Genomic DNA, 26,823 nt, shown 5'->3' with positions numbered 1-26,823 from the left:
TATTTGTTGTTCAGTTGACAAGGGTATAAAGACAATCTCTGAAGGTTGCTGCCTTAGTGAGAAACACAGTTTTTGTGTAACAATTTTCAGTGCTTTCAGACAGTTCAGAATTTTGCACAATTTCACAAAGATTAGTTTGGTCACACCAATACTGAATTTTGTTCTAAATGTCTCAGCTTTACTTAGCCATAATGCCAATAATAATGGCAATCTGAAAAGGGAAATTCTCACTTACAGAAAAGAAAGTGTGCATAAGTGATATAAGAGTTTATATAGCAATTGACATAGATCTCCTATGAAATCAAAATACATGTCCAGAAATATCAGCTGATAAATTAGCATGCAATGGCAGTTCTGTATGGAAACAGAAAAGTATTTGAATGCTACCTGATAGTAATCACTAGATCAATACCAGCTGTTATATCCTCAGCTCTGCAGCATTACATGGAATACTGGAGGGGGAAAAAAGCCCTCAATCAACTGATACATACCTCTGCACATACAAACATCCCCACTCTTAATTTAAAATATATGAGCCAACAAACTAGCTTAATGACCTTCTACCAACTAGAACTTTACTTCTGAAAAAAAAATCTAGGGTTTATCATCCTATATTCAATCATGAATACTCAGCTGGACATGTAAAAACCTAAGATATGATAGGACAGTATCTCATGCAAATTCATAAACCAGAATATGAGTTTACCCATTTAGACATTAAAAATTATTTCCATTTTTGTGAAAGAAAGAAAGCCTGTACAAACATGTTTTACTTAAATTTTAGAATGAAAAAATACAAAACAAAAACATGAACATTTTATATGTCAGAATCTTGTAAGGAACCTGCATGTCATGATTCCCAAGATGGCAATTTTGTCTTTACATTAGGAATAAAAATGAGATTTACTGCTACTGACCTAATCCTAGATGCCAAAATGTATATCAGCTTTCTAGAAAATTTAATATTGTGGAAGCTACAAATGTGTTTTAGCAAATAGACAGCATCTATAGCACACACACATACTCACACACACTCTGTATTTCAAGAATGCTATAAAGTGAGCACGTACTGTGGATATAATGTTTTTACAGTGATATGAACACTACTCTGGCTTTCCAGTGTCTTCAAAGCTGGTCAAATTATGATGTGTTAAATATTAAAGGTGGCAGTCTTGATATCAAAGGTTCCAACCAAATGCAAAATGAGATGGCAAACCAACAACCACAACATATAAAGTTATAAAACCACATGAAAATACAGGTTCTTCCTTAAGACCATGTTAAAAACAAAGTCAATGACAGCAGATAATGTATTAACTGAATAAAGCACCTCTGAGAGAGGAAAATGCTTCCCGTGCTGCTTCTTCAGCAGTTTTATCCTTTGATGGAAGGAAGTGGGCAGTGATACTTGAAAACCACTGGTAACCACTCAGGGATTTTCCTGAATTTTGAAGTGTCTTACCTATGGGAAATGAAGAAAAGAACTATGATTATAATAATGAAAGGTTTTAGATTAACCAAGGATACATTTTAAGTTGTTTAAGGAAAAAGAATTTTGACAGAAAAGAAGCTACAAACTGTAAAAACATCTTCAAAAATATTTACAAACAGATATAAAAGTAAGTATTCTGGTAGCAAAGCTCGCAAATCCTTCTCCAACACTGCCTCCACAAAATATGCATGCAAGTAGCACATTAGCTGAAAATTTCAGTACTTTTTCTCCTCCTTTCCACTTTAGTTATCTTTTACAATTTCTTGACCTGTTTGGTTACACACTTGGCACAAGATGTGACACTGAAAAGCTAAAATTCTCAAAAGTATCCAAGCGGCAAAAAAACAGATTTTCAAACTTGTATGCCAAATTTTAATGGAAGTTAGGTGCTTAACCTGGTTCTGATAATCTTTGCAAATGCATAACACGTTTAGACATTTTTAAAGCCCACCAGGCACTTATCCATGTTCAAGAAATACCAAAGACCTAAATACTATTCAATACCCAAACACTGTTAGCTGTGAAACAGTTTTCAGGAAGATTACCCATCTATGTATTTATGTATTTAGTGTAACAGAAACGTTATGGTACTTCCAAGAGGAGGAGAGGGAAAGGAAGAGGGAGAGAAAGAAGGAAAGAAAAAGTGTTATGCTCCTGTAAACTAATTTGAAATGCTTCACTTCTACAGATCTATTGATTATTTTCAGAAAAATGTATTCTAGTAGGATCTCTTTATTCAGACTAATTACTACAGGTCAAGCACATTTTTTTCAGGAGCGCTTGTATAGTACTTAGCATATTCCACCTGGCATGAAATAGTCAATCTTTTTAACTAAGTTTTTTTTTAACTGTGCAAAACTCACTGAAATCCAACGAATTATGTTTCAAAGACTTCCAGATGACTGGAATATTTTTCGGTGGTTCACACTCTCCTGATGAAGGGAAAATATCATCATCCGTGCAGCTTATCTCACAAGAACAGCTACGGACCAAAAAAGTACCCATGGATTCTTCCTGCTTGAGATAAACATTATAAAATAAGCAAGTAAGCAGCATGCCAAGCAGTGAATCAGCACATTTTACCATTCAAATATATTTTTAAATTACAAAAATTACTATAGTTCAACAGTACACATCATAGAACAATTCACTAAAGAAGAGCATTAGGATTTCCCATCAGATTGCAGAACTGGCAAAACATAATGTACTCCTGTTGACATATCAAATGGAAGAAAAAAGCAGGCTTAGTAACCGAGGACAGTAGATAGGAAAAATGATGAGTCCCAAGAATAAAGACAGAAAGAATACTATTATGAAGAAACGGTATCCCACAATTATATACAAGACAACTATGTTTAAAAAAAAATAGTATAAACGAAGTGAACAAAAGAACAAAAGTTAGAAAAGTCATAATTTTGTAATTAACATTGTCATTACACACTTGAAATAGAGCAAAAGACTAATAAGGAAGTTTTAAAACTTTTTGGAACAATTAATGAAAGCTGTCCATATTAAAAAAAACAAAAACAAAACCAAAAAACAAACAAACAAGAAACCACTCTATTATCTCAAAAAGACTATCCTTTCCATCAAATGCTTTGGTATGAGTTAACAGAAAAATGCATTTCCCAAGATCTATACATTGAATTAACCTCTTGATAAGGAAGAAAAATCACTCTTCCCATATGCTTTCTGAGGACCAGGAAGAGAAAACTACCCAGTGTAACTTTTAAAGCAAAATACACAGGTACAGTGCTTACTGATCAGTCTTCAACAATTCTGTGCTCATTTCATTTTCAACATGCTACATAACTAAAGGATGCATTTTTTGTGGGTTTTTATTTTTTGTTTGCTTTTTAATTTTACAGCAATCAGAACCCTCTCTCCCATCTGATTTTACAATCAGCTTAATCTGCAGAGCATGTTGATGTTTTGGAGCACTAGCTTGGGTAATATCACTTGTCTATCTAAAAGCAATATGAATTATGACAGAATTTACCTAGAAACCTAATCAAACACCATTGTATGCTGTAATGTCAGATTCTATCAATTATATTTCTTCCCAAAGATCTCAGATTTCATGTAGTCCCTAAAATCTGCATTTTACTGCAGGCTTCTTAAATTCACAAAAATTATAATTAATCCAAATAAGGCAAGATAAAAAGTTGACAAAATATGAAACCTTTGGCCATCCTTAAATAGGGAATAGAAACTGCTGAATATTCTTTAAGCTGATAAATTCATGTACTATGTAAAATGTCATTAAAAAAGATCATTAACATTATATAATGAATAAATTTTATTACATTTAATTTTATTGTATATTGTTTCTTTGCTGTGGAAAATAAAACATATTGCAACTTTAAAGATTTCACGTTAATCACAAAAAAAAGTCAGAAAAACAAGGGCAAAAAGCTATAGTATGCATCAGAAATTTGTGATAATGTCAATATTTGACTTCACCGAAGTGAAAAAGGATCCAGTTAAGTTAAAGGAGTGCATTTGGAAATTTTAAGAAAAGGCTAAATTGCAAAAAGATCATTATCTGTGAGAGGAAACTCAGTTTTGCTGACTCTAAAAGAGGTCATAGGTAGTTTTATAAGCACTGTAAACACTAAGTCTATTATCTAAGAGGGGCTGATGTTCTTTGATTGGACTTCATTTTATTCATTCCTCCAAGAAAGACATGAAAGTCAGGACAATAATCTACTTTACATGAATCAATTGCACATCAGAGGTTAAAAGAAGTCAAGAAGATGTAACATAATAGCCCAGACAAAAACTGCAATTTAGCACAAACATGACACGCATTCCAACATTACAACAGACAAGCATCCAGCAGCATCTGTACCATTTCCCACTCATTGAATTACACTTTTGACTACTGCCATCAGTGGGTGCATTTTGCCATTACCCAGAGGGATGCCTGATTGCTCCTAAGCCTTCAGGTATGACTTAATATCTTTTTCAATTACAGATTTGTGTTCCTGCTTCTTTATTTTTTAAGATGGTTTAAGCTACAAAAAGCAAGAAAATTAAATTATTTTTAAAGTTTTGGGGTTTTTTAATCTACAAGATAGTACTTAATGTAGATATACAGACTGTATAGCAGCATCACGTGCTAGAAGTGCTACCACTTGCTTCTTGCAAATTGTTGTTTTACTAAATAAATTACTTTCACCGAGAAATTCCTAGCATCCACCATGAAACAATCAATTTGCACTGTAGCACGGGCATTCAGGGGAGTTCTAATATAACATATGCAGAGTTTGCAGCTCTTGGTCCTACCCCCAAGTAAGCATGCATAGACATGGAGATGTGAATGATGCCACCACACTGCTGCTTCGGGTTTTGCTTTTACGTCACCTGGATTTTAACTATGCCATAAAAATCCATCAGAAAAGAAAAAAATGTTAACTGAAAAGGAAAAAGTTCCAGTTTGCCATTTTTTTACTCACTTTTATTAAGCTTTACATAACCACCTTTGAAGAGATTTAGAGATACAAATATCTTCTGAGGCTGCTAAAGATCTGTAACTTCTTTCCATTCCCTAACCTGGAGGACCAAATTTATATGCTCTGCAAGTGACCATGAAAAGAGCACCTATTCCATTTTTATGCCACCAGTTAAAATGCTTTCATCTGTGCTTCTAAACATGACTTCTGCAAGATGTGCTTCATTAAAAAAATCACGGACCCTCAGAGACTCTATCACAACTGGCTTGGTATAACATAGAGAACTCCTCTGCAGCTTTGTAATTTGTTAATGTTACAAATATCCCAAACTAATGCCATGTGAAATTTTCATATCATCTACAGTCACATTCCTTTTTCCTAAGTAACTCCATATTTTACAAATAATTTAGCTTCTATCAATATTTCTTCACAGGGATAAATAAAATTTTGTATCTGTGTTTCCACACATACATAAAAACATGGTCAGTTGCAAAATTTTTGGAAATTATTGCGAAATGTCAGAAACCTCTCATAAGATGCAGAGTCTGTAAAAAAAATTAGTGATGTCAGTTGATTTCAATGCCTATGATACATCACAGTGACTCATCCAAGGCTCAAAAACATTGGTAATCAATCACTTCCCACAGCAGCACAGGTGCAGGCTACAGCAGAAGTATTAGGTGTGGAACCTGGCACTCGAGGAACAACAGGCTCAATGCCAGCCTAAGCAGAGTTGCCATGCTCTGTTCAGTAGCTATATTTAAATCTATACAAATGTTGGTCTTCCATGCCTCTCAACAGAGGAAATAATCTAAGAAGCTAAAACTTACAGACTGCCACAAACAGAGTAACTTTCCCTGAATAATATTCTCATCACTTTAAAAAGAAAAAATCAAGCTTGCTATAATGACATTTTAATTAAATCTTACAGAACCTATTTTATCGCATAACATTTTCATGTTACTTCACAGAAGCAATATATTTTCCCATTTGTTACACAGTTTCTCCCTCACCCACTGTACATTGTGATACCAACCTAATTTTGGATCAGAGCCTGCATGCATGCATACACTTAACTATATTCACATAACTCATGTCATTGATGCAAGTGTGCTCAGAATGAAGTTAAGCAAATGCACGAGTGTTCCAAGATCCAAATTCTCCTGTTGAAAAAGCCTTGGAGCTAGGACTTTGACTGATATAGCTGAAATTCCATGCAGTGGTCTTTTATGAAAACAACAGATTGTCTTTTTAAAAAGCTTATATTCTCTGCTACAGAAACTGGTATAAAAACCTATCACAACACAATTCTAAAACTGATAACTCTCCCACTGAGAAGCAATGTGAATACAGTGGAGCAGAGAGCTCAGAAGACAAAAGATTATTATAATCTCTTAATTCTTTGTGATGTACCTTGAAAACAGAACTCCTTGAAATAAATATAATGAGAGAGATCACATGAATCTTGCATTATTTTAAGTACAATATACAGAATTACAGGAAAGAAAGTCCTTTACTCCAAAACACTTTCAAATAAAGTATCTTCATTATGAAAAGAGAACTAAAAATTATCTTTCCTCAGAGAACTGGACTGAATCTCTAATCAAATACAGTAGAAAAGAAAATCCTTTATTTATTATCTTAGTATTTGAAATAAATCAGAACACAAAAAAAGTTTTGTTATATTCATTATCAAGTTTTGAAAACAAAACTACAAGGGTTATCTATATTCTTATGACACAGAAAGGAAACGAAAGGTTTCCTAGGAGAAATATTGTTCAGTGATGATGAAGTATTCAAAAAATGCTACACACAATGCCCCCAACAAAACATGTTTTGAAATGTAAAATTCCTTTTTATTTCCCCTGACATCACTGATAAAGTCTAATTCTACAGCTAAAGTTCCAAACTTTAGATTAACTAAAATAATGAGGAACTGGACAGGAATAGGCTACAATGTTAAATCATATATAACCTATAGGATTATGTGCCTTTAGTACACATGGCATGCAAATGTGTCCTGAAAACCTTTTCTAAATTTACAATTGTACAGGTTACAGAACTCTACAAGTGTTTTTAGAATCTTCTCCAAAATGACCTGCACAATACATCTCCTGCCATTTAACAGGGGCAAACTGCTTGCACTTCTGCCATGTGTTCCAGCTACATGGTCAAGATCTTTTACAGACAGGAAAACACAGTATCAGTTTATAATAGGTAATATAATGCAATGTCCATTTTAAGAAAAAGCAGCAGCAGGCATGATTCCTGTATTTCTTGTAGGCAAACAGGCTCCTTTCTTCTGCAAAGCATGGAAAGAAAACTACATGATTCCCTCTAATACTGGACTATTCATACTCAAGGGGCTGCAGTTTCCCATCCTGTATTGTTTGGTATGTGTGTGCCCCTACTCACTGGAATTCGAAAACAATGTATTCATTATTAAATGAAGGGAAGAGCAAATGTGAAAGCATGAACAACAGCTAGTATGTGCACTATGGTCATCAGAAGTATATTCCCATCAGCAGAAGCTCCAACGGCTTTAATTTCTGTTTCTGATCTTTACAAATCCAACACAAAAAAGTAAAAGAATATAGCAGAATGTAAAAGCAAGGTCATTGTGCTGACAAAGTAAACAAAAAAATTGTTCCACAATTGTATTTTTTCCTAATTGAAAATCACCAGAATTTAATTTTTATTGAGTAGAAGGCCAATACACCTAATTCAAATATTCTAGAATATGCTTCAGAAATTGTCTCCCGTGGAAAATACCATTCTATATTTTAAGTGTAAGAAGTGACTTATCTTGGCAAAGTAAAATACTGATGAAGCTAGGTATCTATATTATAGTGGTGACCTTGTTTTTTACCCTGAAGTAAAAGAGGCATTCCCAAATTTTGAACATTAGTGTTTTATTACCATTCTTATTTATTCTTAATGTTTTTTTGCAAAATGCCTACAAAAGATATTTACCAAATTTTTAATAGTTTAAATAATATAGCATTTATTTAATCTCTTTAGCCTTTTCTGCATCACTATCTATGAAAGAAAAGTGTGTTTAAAAAAAGCTTCAATTATTATGCAAAAAACATCTTGAAGTTGCACAGAAATATATTAAACCAGAACAGTGAGTACAATGTTATGTTCCCCTAGGCACAAGGGCTCATTTTGCTGCCAGAAACAATCTGAACCAAATATCTAGGCAGGCTTTGTAGTCAAACATGAAGAGATTTAGCTAAAGAAAATGCATTATAGAGGAAGAAAGAGAGCAGGGACCAAGGTGTACTAGCTATAATTGCAAAATGATTTTAAAAGTAAATTCAAGGAATGTAAAATTAACACCTGTGGCAAATAACAAAGACAAAATTAATATACAATACAGTTAAAATATGTTTATCTCACAGCAGAAATGATAACAAAGCTGATGTCATAATACTTATTACAATTACACTTCACAGTGGAGTCTATTAATATTTTCTACAAAGTGCTTACAGAAGTGGCTACTTTTACACATTGTTCATAATGGTGTATTATTTTTCCCAATTTTCAGTAATCCCTTGAAAGCCTCAAACTAAAATTAGTTCTCCTTCTGAAGCAGGTTTTTTCCTGCAGTACTTTGTTATTATGGGATTGGCTGTTAAGTGCTGAATACTAACTGATACTTAAATTTTTCCACAGGCTTATAAGCATCACATAGTGAGCAAAAGTACAATACTACAGGCATATCAATCTTGAAGGCATGCCTTTATTATTATGCAGTTAAATGATGCTAACAGTTTTGGTCTGAAAGATGGACTGGTTTTCCATATTCATAACTCCTCAAAAACTTCACTTATTTTATCATGACATAAAATAATCTATAGCCAAAAGATATTGATGCTTTTCCTTATGAGACAACCACTTCAAAAATTAGACCCTTTTCCTTTTAAATACACATTAGTTTATATACCAAAACTCGGGGCAAGCTGCTGCAAACCTTACTCCTTGCAAAGTGTGACAGGTTGTCTACAATGGATTGGAAATACGATTTACTACAACACTGCCTGAAACTGTGAGGCTTTAACCAAATCTAAAACATCTATATAAGAAGGGGAAAAGAGCTACTGAACAGATAAAAGTAAAATCTCGATTCTTATATCAAATGTTATGCATTTTAATATGATTTTTCCCCTGATTTATGTAAAGCTTTGTGGGTTTCATTTTCCCTAGCCTGTCACATTGTAGTGATGTAGGGTACATTTTAGCGTCAAGTTTGCCATGAGCAATAAAGTCAGTGCCCCCCAAGAAATATCAATATATTATCAGTATTCCCCACCATGCCACATTCCCAAATTTTCCTTTATTCAGCCTATTTGGTTTTGCTTCACATAGTTGATATCCTTTTCATAGCCTCTCACATATTTAATGTTTTATTTTTGAAAGAACTCCAAAACTAGAAATTGACAGGATGAAATACAATTTGCTTTCTAAGGTGAAATGAGGTCATCATGGAAGAGAAACACTGGGATATTTTATCTGTTTGGAACAATAAAATAAAAAAAAAAATTAAAAAAGGATAGGGAAGAGGGGAAAGCATGATCTATTGAAAGACGTGCAGGAAATGTTGGTTAAGAGACATGAAATTTGAAACACCAATAGAATAATGTTCTGTAACAATTTCTGCACTTCTATCATCAAAGTGCAGAAAGATATAGGAAGAGCTATACAAAGGCTATACAAAAATGACTGCAACAACAGAAGAATGACCATGATGCACTCTCTTCAACAAAATACTAACAATTGTAGAGGCTCAGGAAAAAAAAATATTTTTTTTACTGCAAAATAAAAAATGAAAAACAGAAAAGTGATGACAAATACAAAGAAAAATATTGTCTCTTTTGATCTTAGTTTTGCTCACCTGAAAGTCTGCAACATTTAAACCACCAGAGTTCCTATTCCTGTTCTGCTCTTTCTACAGAATTCTAAGTTAATAGAATTAATTCCAATGAACTAATAATAATTCCTTTAAAATTTTTGACCAAGATAATCTCCACATGATTAAAAGTAATTCATTAGGTGTATTCTTCATATGGAAAAGATCCTAAACCCAGAACATTCAAAACTCAAGCACTTGCACAGGTTAGCAAGTTTTAAAATTCTCCACTTTACAACAGAAACATTAAAAAGAGAAGCCACCTCCCAACAAATTAATACTGCTCATACAGTTTCCTAATACAGCTGTGTACAGTGCAGCTGCTCTACCCAGGTTGCACATGTGCTTGACTGAACCACACTGACTGAGCACCTTGAGGTTTCAAGATGAAAAATGCCACACAAATATACTACCTCCATTTATTCACTTGACACAAGTGCATTTGGTCTTTAGTAAGAGTAAATTCTGAAATTCAGCTAAATATGTACATTGTTATTTGAATGTAACACCTACATGAGAATATGAAGGTTCACTCCAAATTGTGACAAAACAACACAGCTAGAAAGCATGCACATAAAGGAAAACAAAATTTGCAGGCTACTTGCCTTATTCTCCAGATGTAGTTTTAAAAACTGAAGGTAGGCCACAGGTGCAAATGCATCAGCTGAATGCATGACTACCTTTGCTGAATCTCTGAAATACAAAATTTTTATCATCAAATACTCTAGTACATAATTTTATATAGAGACAACACTTAGTCACTGTATAACACAAAATCTCAGGTAACTCTTTGAAAATCTATTAATTTCTTATCAATGTTTTCATATAAATTAAAAAGAAGTTGATTAATACATTAATGCATTGTTGAACAATACATTACCTTCATGAATTTTCAATTTTCAAAAGGAATAAACTTTACTTCCTGTGTGAGCTGGCACAGGAGATGCAGCAATAACCCTAAAACCACGGATGAAATGCAAAGTCTAAGCTTGTTTTTGTTACCTCACCACCTGGGACCCCTGAAGCAGCGTTCAGGCAGGGGCACAAAAGAAGGGGCACAGGCACTGCAGAGACTTGGTCCCTGCTAGAGCATCACCAAACCTGCAGGTCTCGCCTGTATCTCAGGGATTTGCACAGGTGCAATATCCCACTGTGCTTTGATCTTTCCCACAGCCAGGCAGGAATCTCAAGCGTGATCCATAGGGCCCCACAGACTATCACAGGCCTTTGTTATCTAAACACAGATGTGCTACTCATCCAACACATGAGGCCAAAAACAATTACTATGATACATGTGCTTTTGACACCCCAGCTGCAAGTCACCCGAGCATATTTACAACCCTCCTTGACAATCTCCCACTATTTCCCCACACTTCCAGAACAATATTAAGAGAATTAGTAGCTGTAGTCTACGAAAGTATAAACTACACTGTGTTTTAGATCCCAGAGACTAATACGTAAAGCAATCTTTAAATTTGATCAACAGATTTTTCAAAATCCACTGTTTTGATTAATGCTCCAGGGATTAGTTTTTTAAGTATTAACAACATACAGTATTGCACACTGAGAAATTGACTGATCCAGCCATCTTGCATTGGATAGTGAAGACTACTAGACACAACTTTTTAATGCCAAATGTGTTGGTAACAATGTTAAACTTCCTGTGTGCTGATTCAAATTAGTTCATTTTAGTTTTCATTTTTACAGACACAATCTGTCACACTTTGATTCACAAGAGGCAGTATCTGTTATATCCATCTGCATGGTTTTACTACTTAAGAAAAAGGTAGCTCTAAGAAACAAACATCAGAAGGTGACAAACTCAAGGAAAACATAAGAGAAATTCAGATGCAGTACAAGAAAATCTGAAAATTGTTGAAAGTAAGGCTAAGGACACAGTTTTCCAGAAACCATGGTGCCCTTAGTACCTTTACAGTGTTCACAGATTATGTAGATTTCTAGTAATACAACATAAAACCAATGCAAACTCAAAGCAGCTGCAGCTTTGTCCAGATCCCAGTTCCTCAACAAAAGTTCAAAATTAACAGAAATATTTGTTCTATAAAATGTGTTTTGGGATTTAAAAATAACAAAACGTTACACAATAATGATATATACCTTCAACATAAGAAGATCCACTTTGAGCAAACTTTTAAAGTATTTTGATAATTAGGAATCAGTTTCATTCCTGAGAGTAACTATCAAGATTCTTTATGATTAAAATATTGTTTATATTTAAGATATAAGATGCTTTATACATGGCTGCTTAAGATTAAAATAATTCTTTTCAAATGACAATGATATCTTCTAATTCTAACAGAAATAGATAGAAAAAAATAGGTGGAAAGCAGAATAGTTCAGTTTACATCCAATTAGTCTTCAATTAAAAAAACTTATGAAGTCCTGAACTTGACATGTCATATTCACCTTGGGAAATAGTTAAAAAACCCCAACCAACTCAAAACACAGGAAAGGCAGACATTTAAAATGAAAAACAGTGATTTGAGAGACCCCAATAAATTGTATATAAATTATATATTATAAAATATATTTGAGAGACCCCAATATATTATATATAAGTCATTTCACACTAAAGGCCAGAATTTTTAGTAGGAACTTGACTATCTAAGATGATTCATGTTTGATTGTAATGGAAACACAGGAATTGTGTTAAGCAAATTTTCCTAAGACTGAAAAAAATGAAGAGTTGAAAAACAGTCTCAATCAGCTATTTGTTTTGAAATCAAAATCATCTGATCTCTCAAGACTTCTTGAAGACCTAGAAAGCATTCAATCATTTTAAAACACTCTGTAGCACTTTCTTAGGACAAATATATCAAGTTAGAACAAGGCTGAGAGTACAATGATGCTTCTCAGAACATGACTATTTTTTCATGCTTAACAGAAATTATAATTTTGCTTTTAACTCCAAACCTAGAATTACAAGCCTAAACATGGAGTTAATAGTAAAGTATATAAAGGAAAATTATATTTCCTAAACATTTCAAATGTGACAATTTACTCTCTAAAAGATCAAACTATTCTGTGTTCTATAAACAAACAGGCCTTTATCACAAGAGTAGCTATTAAATGATTTTTATATAGATGAGAAATAGATACTTAAAATTTCAAGAAACATTGATCAATTGTACTTGAAATATCAGCATAAGAAGGACAGAAAATGCTTGGTATATTTCAAACATGAGAGTAAGAAAGCTGACAACCAGATTACGATAGACTACCTGGGAAAACCAGATAAACCCCAATCTGACTCTTGTTTAATATTTTCGTTGTAAGATTTTGCTTTCACCACTAGAAATTGTTTATTTTCAAATATATGTTTCACTCAATCTGTCATGCTTCCTTTGTAAGGCACATTTTTTAATGAAGACAGAGAAGAATGGCAAGAATTCAATTTAACATTCAGAAGCAAAATTCGTCATAGAGTCTTACATTAAAGAGACTCCCATTTCTCCATACTAAGTAACATTCAAGGTTGTATTTTATTTTTTCCTGAGCCAGTATATTTCTTTATTTTGCAAGGATATACTGTAGAAACATATTTTGCCAAACTTAAGAGGGCAAATCATTGACCAGTGAAAACTACCTGCAAGTAATGTTATAAATGAAAGGTGTACTAGATTTTCTCCTGTTGTTTTAGGTTTATGTGGCAAGGTTTTGGTGGCAGGGGTTAGTGTTCAGAGGTGGTCTCTGTGACATGAAACCAAGGGATGCTGAGCACATCAGCAACATTGGTGGTGTCTCAGTGATATATTTTAAAACTATGCTGCAACAGGAGTGCAAAAAACATAAGTACAGACAGCCCTGCAGACACCAAGGTCAGTGAAGAAGGAGGGAGTGGAGATGCTTCAAATGCCAGAACAGATTCTATGTAGCCTGTGGCAAAGACCATGGTGAAGCAGGTTGCTCCCCTGTAGGCCAGGAAGGGCCACATCAGAGCAGATACACACACTGCAGTCTGTGCAGAAACCTACACAAAAGCAGTTTTTCTGACAGGTCTGAGTGCCGTGGAAGACCCATGAGGAGCAGTCTGTTCCTGAGGGACCACACCCTACAGAAAGCACAAGCACTGGAGCAGTTCTTGAAGAACTTGCCTGGTAAGAAGGACAGATCTTGTAACAGTTCATGATGAAGCCATGGAAAAGACCCAGGCTGGAGCAGGGGAGAAGTGTGAAGAGAAGGGGGCAGCAAAGACAGTGCTACGAACTGACCAGAGTTTCATTCTCCACCTCCTTGCAGTGCTCACTGGGGAGGATGTAGGAAAGTCAGGAATTAGGAAGTGAAGACTGGGAAGAACAAGGTGAGGAGAGAAGATGTATTTACTTCCCACTATTCTACTTTTTTTTAGAATTAAATTTGGCAATGAATTAAATTAATTTTCCCCAAATTCAACGTGGTTTTCCATGACAGTAATTGATAAGCCACCACATTGCTCTCTTCTTGATCTACAAATCTTTTCATCTTATTTTCTCTCCCTGTCTTCCTAAAGAGGGAGAGTGAGAGCACCTTGGTTAATTAGCCAAGGTTAATCCATCATACCTGTTTTGCAGGCAAAGTATTCTTAAACGTTTTCCTCAGAAACTTTTAATTTGAGAGATGTTTTGGTGTTAATCAGGAATTTAGGGATCTTGAAAATCCTGGCAGGTTTTAACCTCTAAGTTGTAATGTTTACAACTCCAATTAAGCTTTAAAAATTGAATCAGGAGGTAATCCTGCTTTAGGAATGGTACTCCCAAATTCAGTGCCCCCACTGAGACTCTCCAAAACCATACACTTCTCTCTTTCACTGCCCCCTGGCCCTGTTTTCCCCTCCCCATGTGGTGGGATAGAGTTGAGAAAAAGAGGCACAAAAGGACAAAATCATGGGTTCAGATAAGAACAAGTTACTGGTAGCAACAGAGAGATAAGGAAATGAACAAAACCAGCCCAATATTAATAACAAGAGCGAGTGATTCACATTCAAAAATGCTCATTGAGAACCCTGCTACAATGAACAATACAGATGGCTCCCCCTCTGCCACATTTTAGAGAGAGAGAGCAAGCCAGAATTCCTGAGTCCCTTTCCCCCAACCCTGGCAATGAGTGAGGTTGTATCAAATAACATTAGGGTCCTTGGCCAGGCTGTCTCTCAGTTATTGCAAAAATTTAATTCTGGCCTAACTGAAACCAGGAGAGATGTATACCTGAACCACGTATATCTAAACATTTGGAAACTCTGCTAGCAGAGCTAACATGACTACAAAGTCTGTTTAGATTCACTGTATTTAAAAAGTAAGAATATAATCATTTAAAGAGGAAACTATAAAATATTTTTCTTGTGAAGTTCATACAGTAACATACATGATTCCTCAAAGAGCATGTCTTTATGACATGAATAACTTATGAGATAAGCAGGGCTAATCAAGCCAGAGACATACGCCTGTGTAGCCATTCACATTTCCATTACAGGAATGTATATTTAAAACTAGTTGAATAAATGTTTAAATGTTTTACTGTGAGATATATTTATTATTAAATACCCACTGATTTAAATATTTGTCTTTAATGTATTTTTTGTGCTTTTATTTTTAACTTATTATTTGGAGTATCACCAAGAGAAAATAAAGACATATCACCTCTGCTTCAGCTTTTCCTAGTCACTTGAACTGTCTTTACATCACTGATAGCCAGATATAAATTTAGAATATATTATAGTATATTCCTGCTTAAACTGCTCTTTGGTTGATCCCAAACCAAGGGCATAATCAACCAGTATTTCAGTGGACATCTGCCAGATTAACTGCCAGTGCTGTAACCACATTGTCTATTGATCTTCTCCCAAATGCCATGCAATGAAATGGAGCTAACAGTTCTTGGTTCTCTCTTCCTTACACAGACAGATCCCAGTCTTACAGAAAAGTGAAACAAATGGACCTGCACCATGAAAGCCTTCATCGTGTCTATGTGCTCCATAATCTGGACTTGCACTAAGATGACTGAGAATCAATCACCAATACACGATTACTGGTTTATTTACTTGCTTCAGAAAAAGAACAGCAGTCAAAATATTTTACTTGAAGCAAGCAGGTCTAGCTACTTCACAGGCTAATAAGAAACAAGACACAAATATTTTCCACAGCTCACTACACAGATTTTAGCAATTAATGTCAAAGGAATAAACTATTTCATGTAATTGAGATGGACTCATACAAAGTTAGTATTTAAAATATAGTAATTGAAGAAAAGTGTTTATTGTTATCATTCTAAGCTACTAAACTTACACACACACACATACACAGTTAATGGAACCCGCAGGCTACTGATGTGGCACTTTATCAAATTTAGCTGTAATGAAAGATAAATATTACAGGCAATTCACACTTCATGAAAGGATAAAAGTGTCAGTGTATAGGTACCAGTTTTACTGCAGGCCATAATCAGCAAGTAAACGAAAGTGCAAATGTCTAAAAAGTTTATAGCCCTCTATGAACGCCTCATCGTGTCAGGTATTGATTTAGGTTTCCAGAGGACTTTGCCAGTGTTAAACAACGTGTCTGTGAACTTAAAGAACATGTTCTACCTCTGCAAATGCCATGTGTTACCTCTTACCACCTCTAGTTGTCTCAAACTAAATTTTAAGATGCTCCCATTGCTTCAATATAAGGAAATAGAAGAAACTGCTCCTTACACAACTATTTTCTTCTTAAACAGAGGGCAGTCCAGAGTGAATGTTTCATATTCTCCCCCTTCTCCGCAAACATGGACTCCGTATTTCTCAGAAAGCTGTCACAAAAGAGAAATTGAAACACGTAAGTATTATACTAAAGAAGTTTATTAAACATATTTTACTGAAAATATAAAAAATAGTACATACTGGTCGCTGGCTGGGGTCAAACTGACATGTAGTTTCTAAAAGACTACACATTACAAAGCTGAAAAAACCCAAGCATCATACAGTCAAATCTTGATTTCTTTGTATGCCTATTACAGTGATTAAAAATTACCAATGTGTTATATTTTAAGTAGAACTGGCACTGTAACATTTAGATGAACAAACTGATTCCTAGTCCTTCTTTCTCAGTGGCCATGAAAAGATGTTCAGACTCCCATACTTGTCTTTCTTTAGCACATCTATTTCACCTGTAGGAAAAACTTTTACTGTGAGTCAACACAAAAGTAGCACTTCACATAGAAGTATAAAATGAACACATTTTTGACAACAGATTCAGAAACCGCATTCTATTTTTTGATAAATATTCTTTCAAAAAAATCTAATAAAACAAAGGAAAATTTTCTAAAGTCAAAAGCAAAAAATTAAAGCAAGATCTAAAGAGAAACATGTTTATTTTATAAATTGTACTTAATATACTTTCTAAATGAACAAATATTTATGAATATTCCTGAAGCTCTGGATATCTCACTTAAACACATAACTAGATAAACTGAAACATTCAAAATATGAGATATAACTATGTTAATTAATTCTTGCTTTACAAAGAAGCAGCTATGGAGCATGAACAAAAGTTCTTTTCCTGGAGTAGGGAGTGCATAACTGCTCAGTAGCTCACTGTATACTGTTTCAATGTACTGTATTGATAGATAGTAATCAAGCATCAGATCTGAGCATGGGGACACCCTCTCTTTGTCTGTAGGAGAAATTCACATCCTCAGCAGCAGATTATATCACCTTCTAAAGTGTCACTGCAGTGATTCAAGGCAAGCCCTGCATAGGTTTTTTAACATTAAACAAGCACTAACATTCTGCTTTAAGTGACTCATAAGAACTTGAACTGCAGTCCTCAACTCAATTGCAAACACCAACGTTACTTTTAGGAATATTTATTTTATCCCTTTATGCCTTTCCTTAGAGGAACAGAAGCCCACCCATGATGCTTCTGCAGTCAAAGCAGAAATACAGTTCTCCAGAACATCGGAGGGCTAGAGAAAGTCTATCTGGAGGCTATAACTCCAAATCTGCTGTTTCTTTTGAGGCAAACACAAGACTGGGTTATTTATACATTGTAGATTACATTTTTTATATGGTTTCCAGAATATCTGTGTAGCAAGTCATTACTATATATATATTCAAATTTTTATTTTTATTGTTGAAGCTGAATGTAGTTCGTGTTACTTTAAAGTTCTCTGTCAAAGCTTTTTATTTAAAAACTTAAAAGAGTGTTTATAACTTCAGTTACTTAATCCAAAGGCCCAAATTGTCTTCAGCCATTATTTTGCAGAAAAGGAAAATGCTCTGAGAAAACAATACCTTGATAATGCTCTATGTGAATATTTAGTTGTCTAGTGCTGTAAAATCTAAATCTCTTTTGGAACATATATGAAACACTTTTTCAGTATCTTGTTATGAGAGTTATTTTTAATTTTACCGTTCACATTTTCTTTCAAAGAAAAGGAGATAAAGAAAACCTTTAATCAAGAGCTCATTAAAAAATTACACTCCTGACATAAAAGAGAACTCCATCTGTCAACAGTGGCAACAAGGTTTCAATAGGACAAATACATCAGGAATAATTAATGTTGTTGCAACAAGAATGGACAACCTACAAAAGACTTAGTCAAAACCTTTTATTTTTACTCAATTTGAAAAAAAAAACCACAAACCCTAAAGAAAACTATTAAAAAATTGAAATAGAGAAAACCAGGCAAGATCTTTCTAACTGTAACCTTTCCCCAGTGAATACATGGAGTGACTGTTTACAAGTCACTTTCAGAATTGGTAGCTCTGTTTGTAAACAGTGTCTAGACTAATTACTGGCAATTAAAATTGAATACGCACAAGATGTAAGACTATTTCCTATCTTTGTTGTGAGAAATTCTCATTTTCAATGTCACTGGCTTCAACATCATTCTTGACACCAATTATACAAGGTGCTAAAGGGTTTTCAGTTCTCACAAATGTCAACAGGACCAAAGATATTTAGCAGCTCATAGAACAGATCTTTAATGTTCATGCCATCAATGGCATGAGAATTTTGCCTTTTAATAATTTAGAATATTAATATTATTTGAAGACTGATTATTTGGGTTTGCAAATTGGATGCTACATTAATAATAATACCAGAGCATGGAATTTTACTCTAAATCTGCCTTCTAGTTCAGATGAGCCAGAAAACTTCAAATTTACAAATCAAACATAGCTAATTGCAAGTAATGGAAGTCCACTTCAAACTCCAAAAGAAATCTGTGATGAAACCATCTTCTAGACTACACAAAGTTTATTTTAAGTACACAAGGAACTAGAGGGTATGCATATAAATAAGATACATATAAATGACTAGTCCAAACATTACCTGAAGAACAGTCTCTTCCCACCTTGAGAATGAAACACAAGGATTAAAACTTCCTTCTTTAACTTTTGTAGTAAAAAATAAATATTTAAATTCAATTCCTTTTTCAAGTGAAGACTTTGTTCCCAGGCAGAAAATGTAAGATTTAATAAACTCTCATATTTACCGAAATGCTCTTTACATCAAAATGTTCTCATCAGCTTTTGAGGCAAGCACACAAATAAATATTTTCCTATTGCCTACTGGCAGAGCCAGAATTACAGACAAATATAACCATAAGGTCCATTTGCCATTCTATCAACAAATTCAAAGGAGAGTGGGATCACAATCTGAAACATAATGTGACAGAAAATTCTTTAGTGTGAAAAGCTGAGATCCCTGTTACAGAGGAAACATTGGGACATTAACGTAATTTAATAATTAAGCAATTATCTAGCAACTACTCCTCAAAAATTAATCAAAAACCTATCAATTAGAAAAAAGCAATAATTCAAAACCTCTTCTTTCTGCAATGCCCATGTCCTGAGCCAGTAATATTCACCCCTGCTAAAAGTATGGGTGGCAGATCATCATGGCACCCCTAAGTTCAACATTCTGTATGTAATGTGAAAAAACCTGCAAAACGTTTTTCCCACTCACTAGTCCTCCACTTTTCTGCTGCTACTGCAAAAAACCACCTCACTTTTATGTCAATAATTATTACAATTTTACTGTACACATACAATAGATTAGAAGACTGAAAATTTAGGTGATAATATTTTTTTAAAGCCAAATAATTGAGTGGAGGAAATCAGGGCTGGGTTGTGGGTTTGTTGGGGATTTTTCCTAATCAATACTCTTATAATGCTTCAACCAGAGATTTTTTGCTAAAAAGAGAATGACTAGTTCATGTTTATTTCTTATATATCCAAAAGACAAATTCTAACAGTTGCATTATAGTAATACAAGTTGATTTTGGTTTCATTGACTGTTCCTTAAGGTAAATGCTTAGTACAAAACAAAACAAACTAACAAACAAAAATAAAACAAAAAATCAAACAAACAAAAAAGAAGTGAGTTCTATTTCCTGATCTGTAGTACCAGAGAAGTTGAACTTTGTGAGTATATGCTAAAAGTAAAAGATACTCCCCACAAATTCCAAATTACTCAACCTATATGGCATTTTGTGTCTCTTTATCAAAGACATTGGCATTTTTCTAGGCACTGAAATTATTCAGATATAAAGTAATTTTCAAAAAAACTGAAGAACATAGAGAACATTACTTAATTAATTCCAAACGGAACTGCAAAAATTCTCACAAACTTGCATATCATACTAGGGAAAATGCTATAAAGAAATACTCTGCACCTAGCTGAATAAACAACTATGGTAAAGGTGTCAACATAGAACTCAAAAAACAATCCAAAAGAACAGGAAAAACTATATTAGCAAAAAGCTCCAAAAAGAAAAAACAAATTTACTGTAAAATTTGTAATTATTGGTTAAATAATAGAGTACAAATGAAAGATCACGAGAATATAGAGCCATGGTAGTTTTGGAGATGTGCAATGTTAAACATTAAATCATTATGGTGTTTTATATGGTATGGTCAGATTATTAAATTTTATCTCTCTTCCTTACTGGAAACTGTGAACTCCTTGTTTTCATATTCTGTCAGCTAGAACTTCTGATGCTGAAGACTTCACTGGCTTGCAAAAGAATATTTTTTACATCATAAGTCTTTTTCTCAAATTTATAGTTAATGATTTGGTTTTATTAGGCCTTAAAGCCAACTAAGTATCCAGTAAAAAAAATGTATTTGTACTGGCTTTGACTTTCATAGCATGCATGTGCACAAACAACAGCCAAACGAACAAATAATCACTTGTGCAGTCTTCCCTACAATGGCCTGGCAAGCATTGCAAGCACTGTCAGAATGCCCTATTTGTACACTTCAAGCTAAGCAGTCATTGCTCTGTTTATTGTTATATCAATAAAAGATAAAACCTCCAAATGTGGGTTTTGACAAGTGTTAAACCATGACAGTAGTAATTTCAGTGAAAACGAGTAAGAATCACTTCAATTAAGACATCAAACACGATGATGAATATATGTAATTCACAAAAAATGCCACATACTTTTGGATTTCATAGTTTATTATTTCCTTTTAAAATGAATGATGGTGAAATCAAATGTAGAAGAATACTACTTATTAGTACAATTAAAACTGCAGCACCTGCTGCTCCAGTTTTAAAGAAATCAAGACTGCTGATTCAACTGAGGTGAGTAGTTACTTAGCTGCAACCCCACTGAGGCTGCAACCTGAATTGTGATTACAGAAGCTTTCTGTGAAGGCAGAATGTTGAGATGATTTAAAGAAATAAGTGAAACAAGACTTCCAAAAAAAGATAATGAATGAGATTTTATATCAAGTAGTTTACATAGCAGAGGGCCAGGGAAGGGGAGGGGAAGATTTCTGGGCAGATTCTCCACATCTGAAGAAACAAACCTCAAGTTAAGAACAGATCAACACCATCTCTTCAGGTAAGGTTATCTGAATGTTATGGACGTTAATTATTCTTTTCCAGCTTTGCCAAGTAGCAATTGCCTACCTTCTCCTCTCCATGTAAATAACTAAAAAAATAGAGTTAAACTCAAAATATAATTGCTATTTAACTCCTCTATCTTTCAGCAGCAAAAGAGATTTTTAAAGTTCTGGTTACTTTCTCTTTCACAAGTTTGCCATACCCTTAAGTATTCCAAAACAAACTACTGATGAAGCAAGGCTGACCAGTAACTACCCAGATTAACAATGAAAAGTATTTTTAGGACATCACTTGGTGGACATTTAGACAGTCTACCCTGAAAGTTACATCAAGATCCTTTTAAAAGACATGCAATCATTGCGGGTATCTAACAGGCTCAAGAATAAGGAATTGTGGTAAACTAGCACTATCCCAGACAACACATGAAAACATAATTTCAGAACTGTTACTCTTAAAATTTATTTAGCTTGTTGTCTGATGCTTCTACATCAAACTCAAAGAAGCCTCAAGTACAAAATCTGGTCCTTTTTCTTTTCCTTAGTTGAATGATTTTTCTTTAAATAAATCTACTAGCTGTGCCAACGGGCATTATCCTGGTTTGAGGACACACAGTCCTTTGCACAGAATACATCATCAGGAATAGACTTCTTATTCCATTTTTAAAGGCCCTACTGAATGCCATCTGATTGTGTAAATGGTAGGAAACCAGCAAATATGAATCCTCCTGGAAGTTTTGTATCACCTATGATTTTGCCACTACCATTTCTTGCTGTGAAAGTCTCTAACTTACAATTATTTAGCTTTATCATATTGATATACCAGTTAATGTTCCTGCAATATTGAGGTTTCATGCCCTTAGTTTGTTTTAAAGATGGTGACACCATTTGTGAACTATGCCAAGAAATGTTTTTCATATGAAGAGTGTTTACCAAAGGCTTATATTCTGTGTACAAAGCTAAGCCTTGGGTTAACACCTAATTTATGAAACTAAGTAATTTCTATTAAGTTAATTTTACCAAATTTCTGCCTGTGTTTCTTTTTAACTGCAAGTTTAACTATACGAATATCCTTTAAGTTATACTCACCTCCAAAAGAATAGGCTCCATTTCACCTAGAGTTTTTCCTAGATGCTTATCTGGATCTAAACCTGCAAAAAAACCAAAAAATGTAAAAATATTTCTTATGAAATACTCTTATGACATCACAAAATGTTTCCTTCTTTTTCCTTTTTAGCATACATTATGTCTGCCTTAGAAACTCCACATTATCTAAAATGATCACTATCCTAAAGAAAATACACTGAGTCAGAATTTTCCCTAATCTTTGGGCATATATTTCCCAGGTTTATGGAAAAACAAAGCTAGTTACCATTTCACTACATGTCAAGTGGAAAAGCTATTGTTTCCCTTTCTTAGAAATGTCACTAACCAGTGAAGTTAACACACAGGTCCATGGTAATAAAAACACTACAAGGATATCCCCTCTTTAAGTCAGAAGTTACCTTTGTAGATACCTACGAAATTAAAATACAATTTAATTTTTTTTTTTTACTTCCTGCAACTGGAAGGGACAGAGTGTTTTCCATAAAGAAAAGTTCTTTTACCAAACCCCATTCCTTGGGTGTTTTATGTATATATAAAATGTAAGATTAAAAAGGATGCAGATAAAAAGAAAACTCAGACTTACGGAATGTATTGAATGTTGTACCTTTTGACCCATCACAAAATAATCTGTATGATGTCTACATTTTGATTTATTTTTCTTTGTAAAAAAGTATGCCCTATTAACACTTGATAGCTGCTCTAACTTGCTCCTCTGTATTCCTGTTTCAACTTCTTCACCTTTTGAAATTAGCCACCTCATGGCAGTTAATGGTCACTTCTCAGGACAAATCAAGTAACTGGCAAAAATGAGTAGTGGGATAAAATAATCCAGGAACAACTTTTTCAAAAGCTGACATCTTCAACCAAGTAAATATGCTAGTTGGATTTGATAAAAGTGGCCAAAAGGTCTTACCATTTAAAGCAAACGAGAAAAACAAAATTATAACTCCTGAAACTGAAGGAATGCTAAGAAATTTTCAGTTATCTCATTTTTTACTACTCCTAATTATTGTAGTTTAGTCTTCTTTTTGAACTGATACAATCCTTGTCTACTTTTTCCTACTCTACTGCTTTATACAGTAATAGGTATCATTAAAAAGCTGCCACCAAAATTACTCCATTCAGAAGCAATTTCTAAAATATGTACCTTGCAAAGCACTTCAGATTGTTGATGATGAAAGCTGTTATATAAATGTACAGTACACTATTATATAAAGTCATTGCTCAGTTAAAATAGCTAATATGCCTCTTAATTTTTACAATCGTGATCTTGGTATATTTAAATTCCTGTGAAACTAAAACAAGTTAGAGTGAATGAGATTTCTAAATAGTAAGAAAGTTTTTAAATATTTCATTAAAGCACATTAAAATTCCCTTACCATCTAGGGGAATGCTTTTAAAACTGCTCTATAATTAAAGGTTTAAAAGACTGAGGTTTTTTCCTCCCTCTATTCCTTTTTTTTGTATTGGTTTATTGCTTTTTATTAACAGACTAAAAATGTATGTGCTAGATACGTGATGATAATTTATTCCTGTGGAAATACTTTTGAAATATATTAATTCAACTTCAATAGTTCAAATGGTTCTGGCGATCTCTTCCAACTTACATCAGGTTAGCATTCTGTCCTTGACTATAATGGGATAGGTATTAAGCCAAACAAGCAATTTCTCTTGACGTAAATGAATGTGTACTGTCTTACAGTACCATTTCACACATTTATATTAACATTCTTCCTTTAATATAATTACTTTTCTAAGATAAGCAACTTCTCTCTCCTTGATAAAATCAGATTGATTTCCTCTAAATTTAAACCAAGGGATACATTACAAAGTTATAAGAAGGGAAAAAGCTGTCAGAGGGAGACACACTAACATATTATTTCTTTCACAAGATTCTCTTTGGTAATATAGACATATCTTCTGTTCTGTCCAGTAATGAATGTAAACCAATAATTTAAAAGAATCTATGATACAAATAGTTTATGAAATACAAATAAATTGCCTATGTATATACTATGGGTAAACTGTTTTGTTTCCCATACTATACACATACGTATATACATATTCCCATATCCCACACCTATATGAAAATCTGTGCAGTGTACCTTCCTGTTTCTCAGCAGAATTCTATTTTTTGACAGCTTACATTTCTTTTGAAACATATTATTTTTTTAGTTTCCAATAGGTTTAGATTGTGAGTGAATACCTGTGTGGTAAAAGCATCAGGAACCAACGTAACTTTTAATTTGCAGAACCAGTAATCTACATCTCAAATCTCTACTGCCATGCATGCAGAGATGAAGGTGTATGTCTGTTGCTACAATAATAATATATATATTATATATATATATATATATATATAGTATAATAAAGTATTTGCAACCATACTTACAAAACAGTTTTTAAAAATCTATACTTTTATTTGGTAATTTCTTAATTTCTTAAAATGGTTTAGACTAACTAGAAGAACAATGTATTGTAAATTCTTAGTACTGTATCCTCCAAATTTTTCCTCAATGAAACTAGATGTGAAGAAAGCTGAATGGATGGATAAACCAACAACAAGGCCCAGGGCCTGGGTGACTCTATGAAGAATTAAAAAATTAATTAGGAAGGGAACTATAATTTGCAGGACTGACGTCTATTTTATTTAACTTACATGTATCAATGGGAGGCAATTAGAATTCAATTAAAATATTCACTTTTATTACTTCCCTGACTGACCTTGAAGTTAATGCCTGTTTTATTTAATTGCATCATCTATGAATAAATGTTAACCCTAGAATGTTATGGCCCATTATTTTCAATGCATTTTTAACTCCCCAACTGAACTACATCTATTAATTTATTATGTTCTGCCAAGAGAGCAAGTGGGGCTTTATTTCTTTGGGATAGACTAGTACATGATGACAGAAACATCTCAAAAATTTTGATAATGCTGATTTTAACAGTGCTCAGTAAAGAAATTGTGCTTTCACCTCCAGTTTTGTAGTCTAACTTGACTGTAAAATCAATAAGCGATAGCAAAATGGTATAATCACTTCAAAGTAATTACTCCATCCAAAATTCCTGATAAATCCACTGACAGGAGCAGAACTCCTTCCTGCAGATATCAACAATGGTTGCAGAATGCTCTTATGCACAGCCACAAGACAAGTGTAGAGAACTGCAGCAATGTCAAGAGATTGGGGCAGAAATTTATGGCTTTGTGCTGTGGTGAAAAAAAGAACATTACTAAAAGGCATTTCACTACTGTTGAGTTATGCAAAGGAACTGTATTTTAAATGGTTCACTTTGTACATATGTATTAGTGTAACATGAAGCCCTCACCTGAGGGGCAACTACCTGATATTACTTGCATTTATCAAGACCATTAGAAATCCAAGTTACGTTTTCATGACATTACATTCAGCTAAAAAAATCCACATTCTCAAGCCTTATGTGCCTAACAAGAACATGCTTTATGCATGTTCAATTTAAAATCATCTTGATTCTTAAAAAAGTATTTTAAAATAAAAAAATCTATTTTCATTTCTTAGTAAAATTTCAAATAAATGAAAATAAATCATAATTACTGGTTTTAAGAAATAGTGGTATATAAAGGTCTTCTGAAAGCTACATTGAACCAAACTCTAACCCATAATATATAAACACATTACAAAGGAATCACTACCACATACACACATCAATAAATATGAGTCAACTATTATCTGTTGATAATATAGGGGGGAAGAACTCCAGCCTTTCCTGACTAATCAACCCTACAATTCAAAAACTTAATCCTGCCACTCAGCGACTTCTTCCATAAAGTTAAAAACAAATCTCCCAAATTGATAATATCATATTCTTCTTGAAATATCATATTCACAGAATTAGGATAGGCTTTCGGAGGAAAAAAAGAACCTATTTTAAAGTTACAGGAACATGAAGTTCCCCTTTTTTCTTGAGAAGTAATATTAAGAAGAGTAGTAAGTGCCATCATTATGAATGTCAGGGACTAAGACTTAACTTCTGATGATGTAGGGCTGTA

The 26,823-nt window shown here is 33.7% G+C and overlaps 1 protein-coding gene across 1 annotated transcript in view; it reads right to left on the bottom strand.

Annotated features, from left to right (window-relative positions):
* The window catches only part of DPH6 (diphthamine biosynthesis 6), a 188,378-nt gene that overhangs the window by 107,958 nt on the left and 53,597 nt on the right, over positions 1–26,823 (bottom strand). The window contains exons 6-10 of the mRNA XM_088167211.1: positions 22,776–22,837; positions 16,548–16,642; positions 10,465–10,552; positions 2,356–2,509; positions 1,331–1,462 (exon numbers count right to left, since the gene is read on the bottom strand). Of these exons, the coding sequence (XP_088023337.1) occupies positions 1,331–1,462; positions 2,356–2,509; positions 10,465–10,552; positions 16,548–16,642; positions 22,776–22,837 (531 nt within the window). The remainder of the gene's footprint in view (positions 1–1,330; positions 1,463–2,355; positions 2,510–10,464; positions 10,553–16,547; positions 16,643–22,775; positions 22,838–26,823) is intronic.

The sequence above is a fragment of the Sturnus vulgaris genome, chromosome 6, assembly GCF_052056855.1.
Source record: "Sturnus vulgaris isolate bStuVul1 chromosome 6, bStuVul1.hap1, whole genome shotgun sequence".
NCBI lineage: Eukaryota > Metazoa > Chordata > Aves > Passeriformes > Sturnidae > Sturnus > Sturnus vulgaris.
The sequence above is the reverse complement of the archived record's forward strand: the minus strand, read 5'-3'. Positions and strand labels throughout refer to the sequence as shown.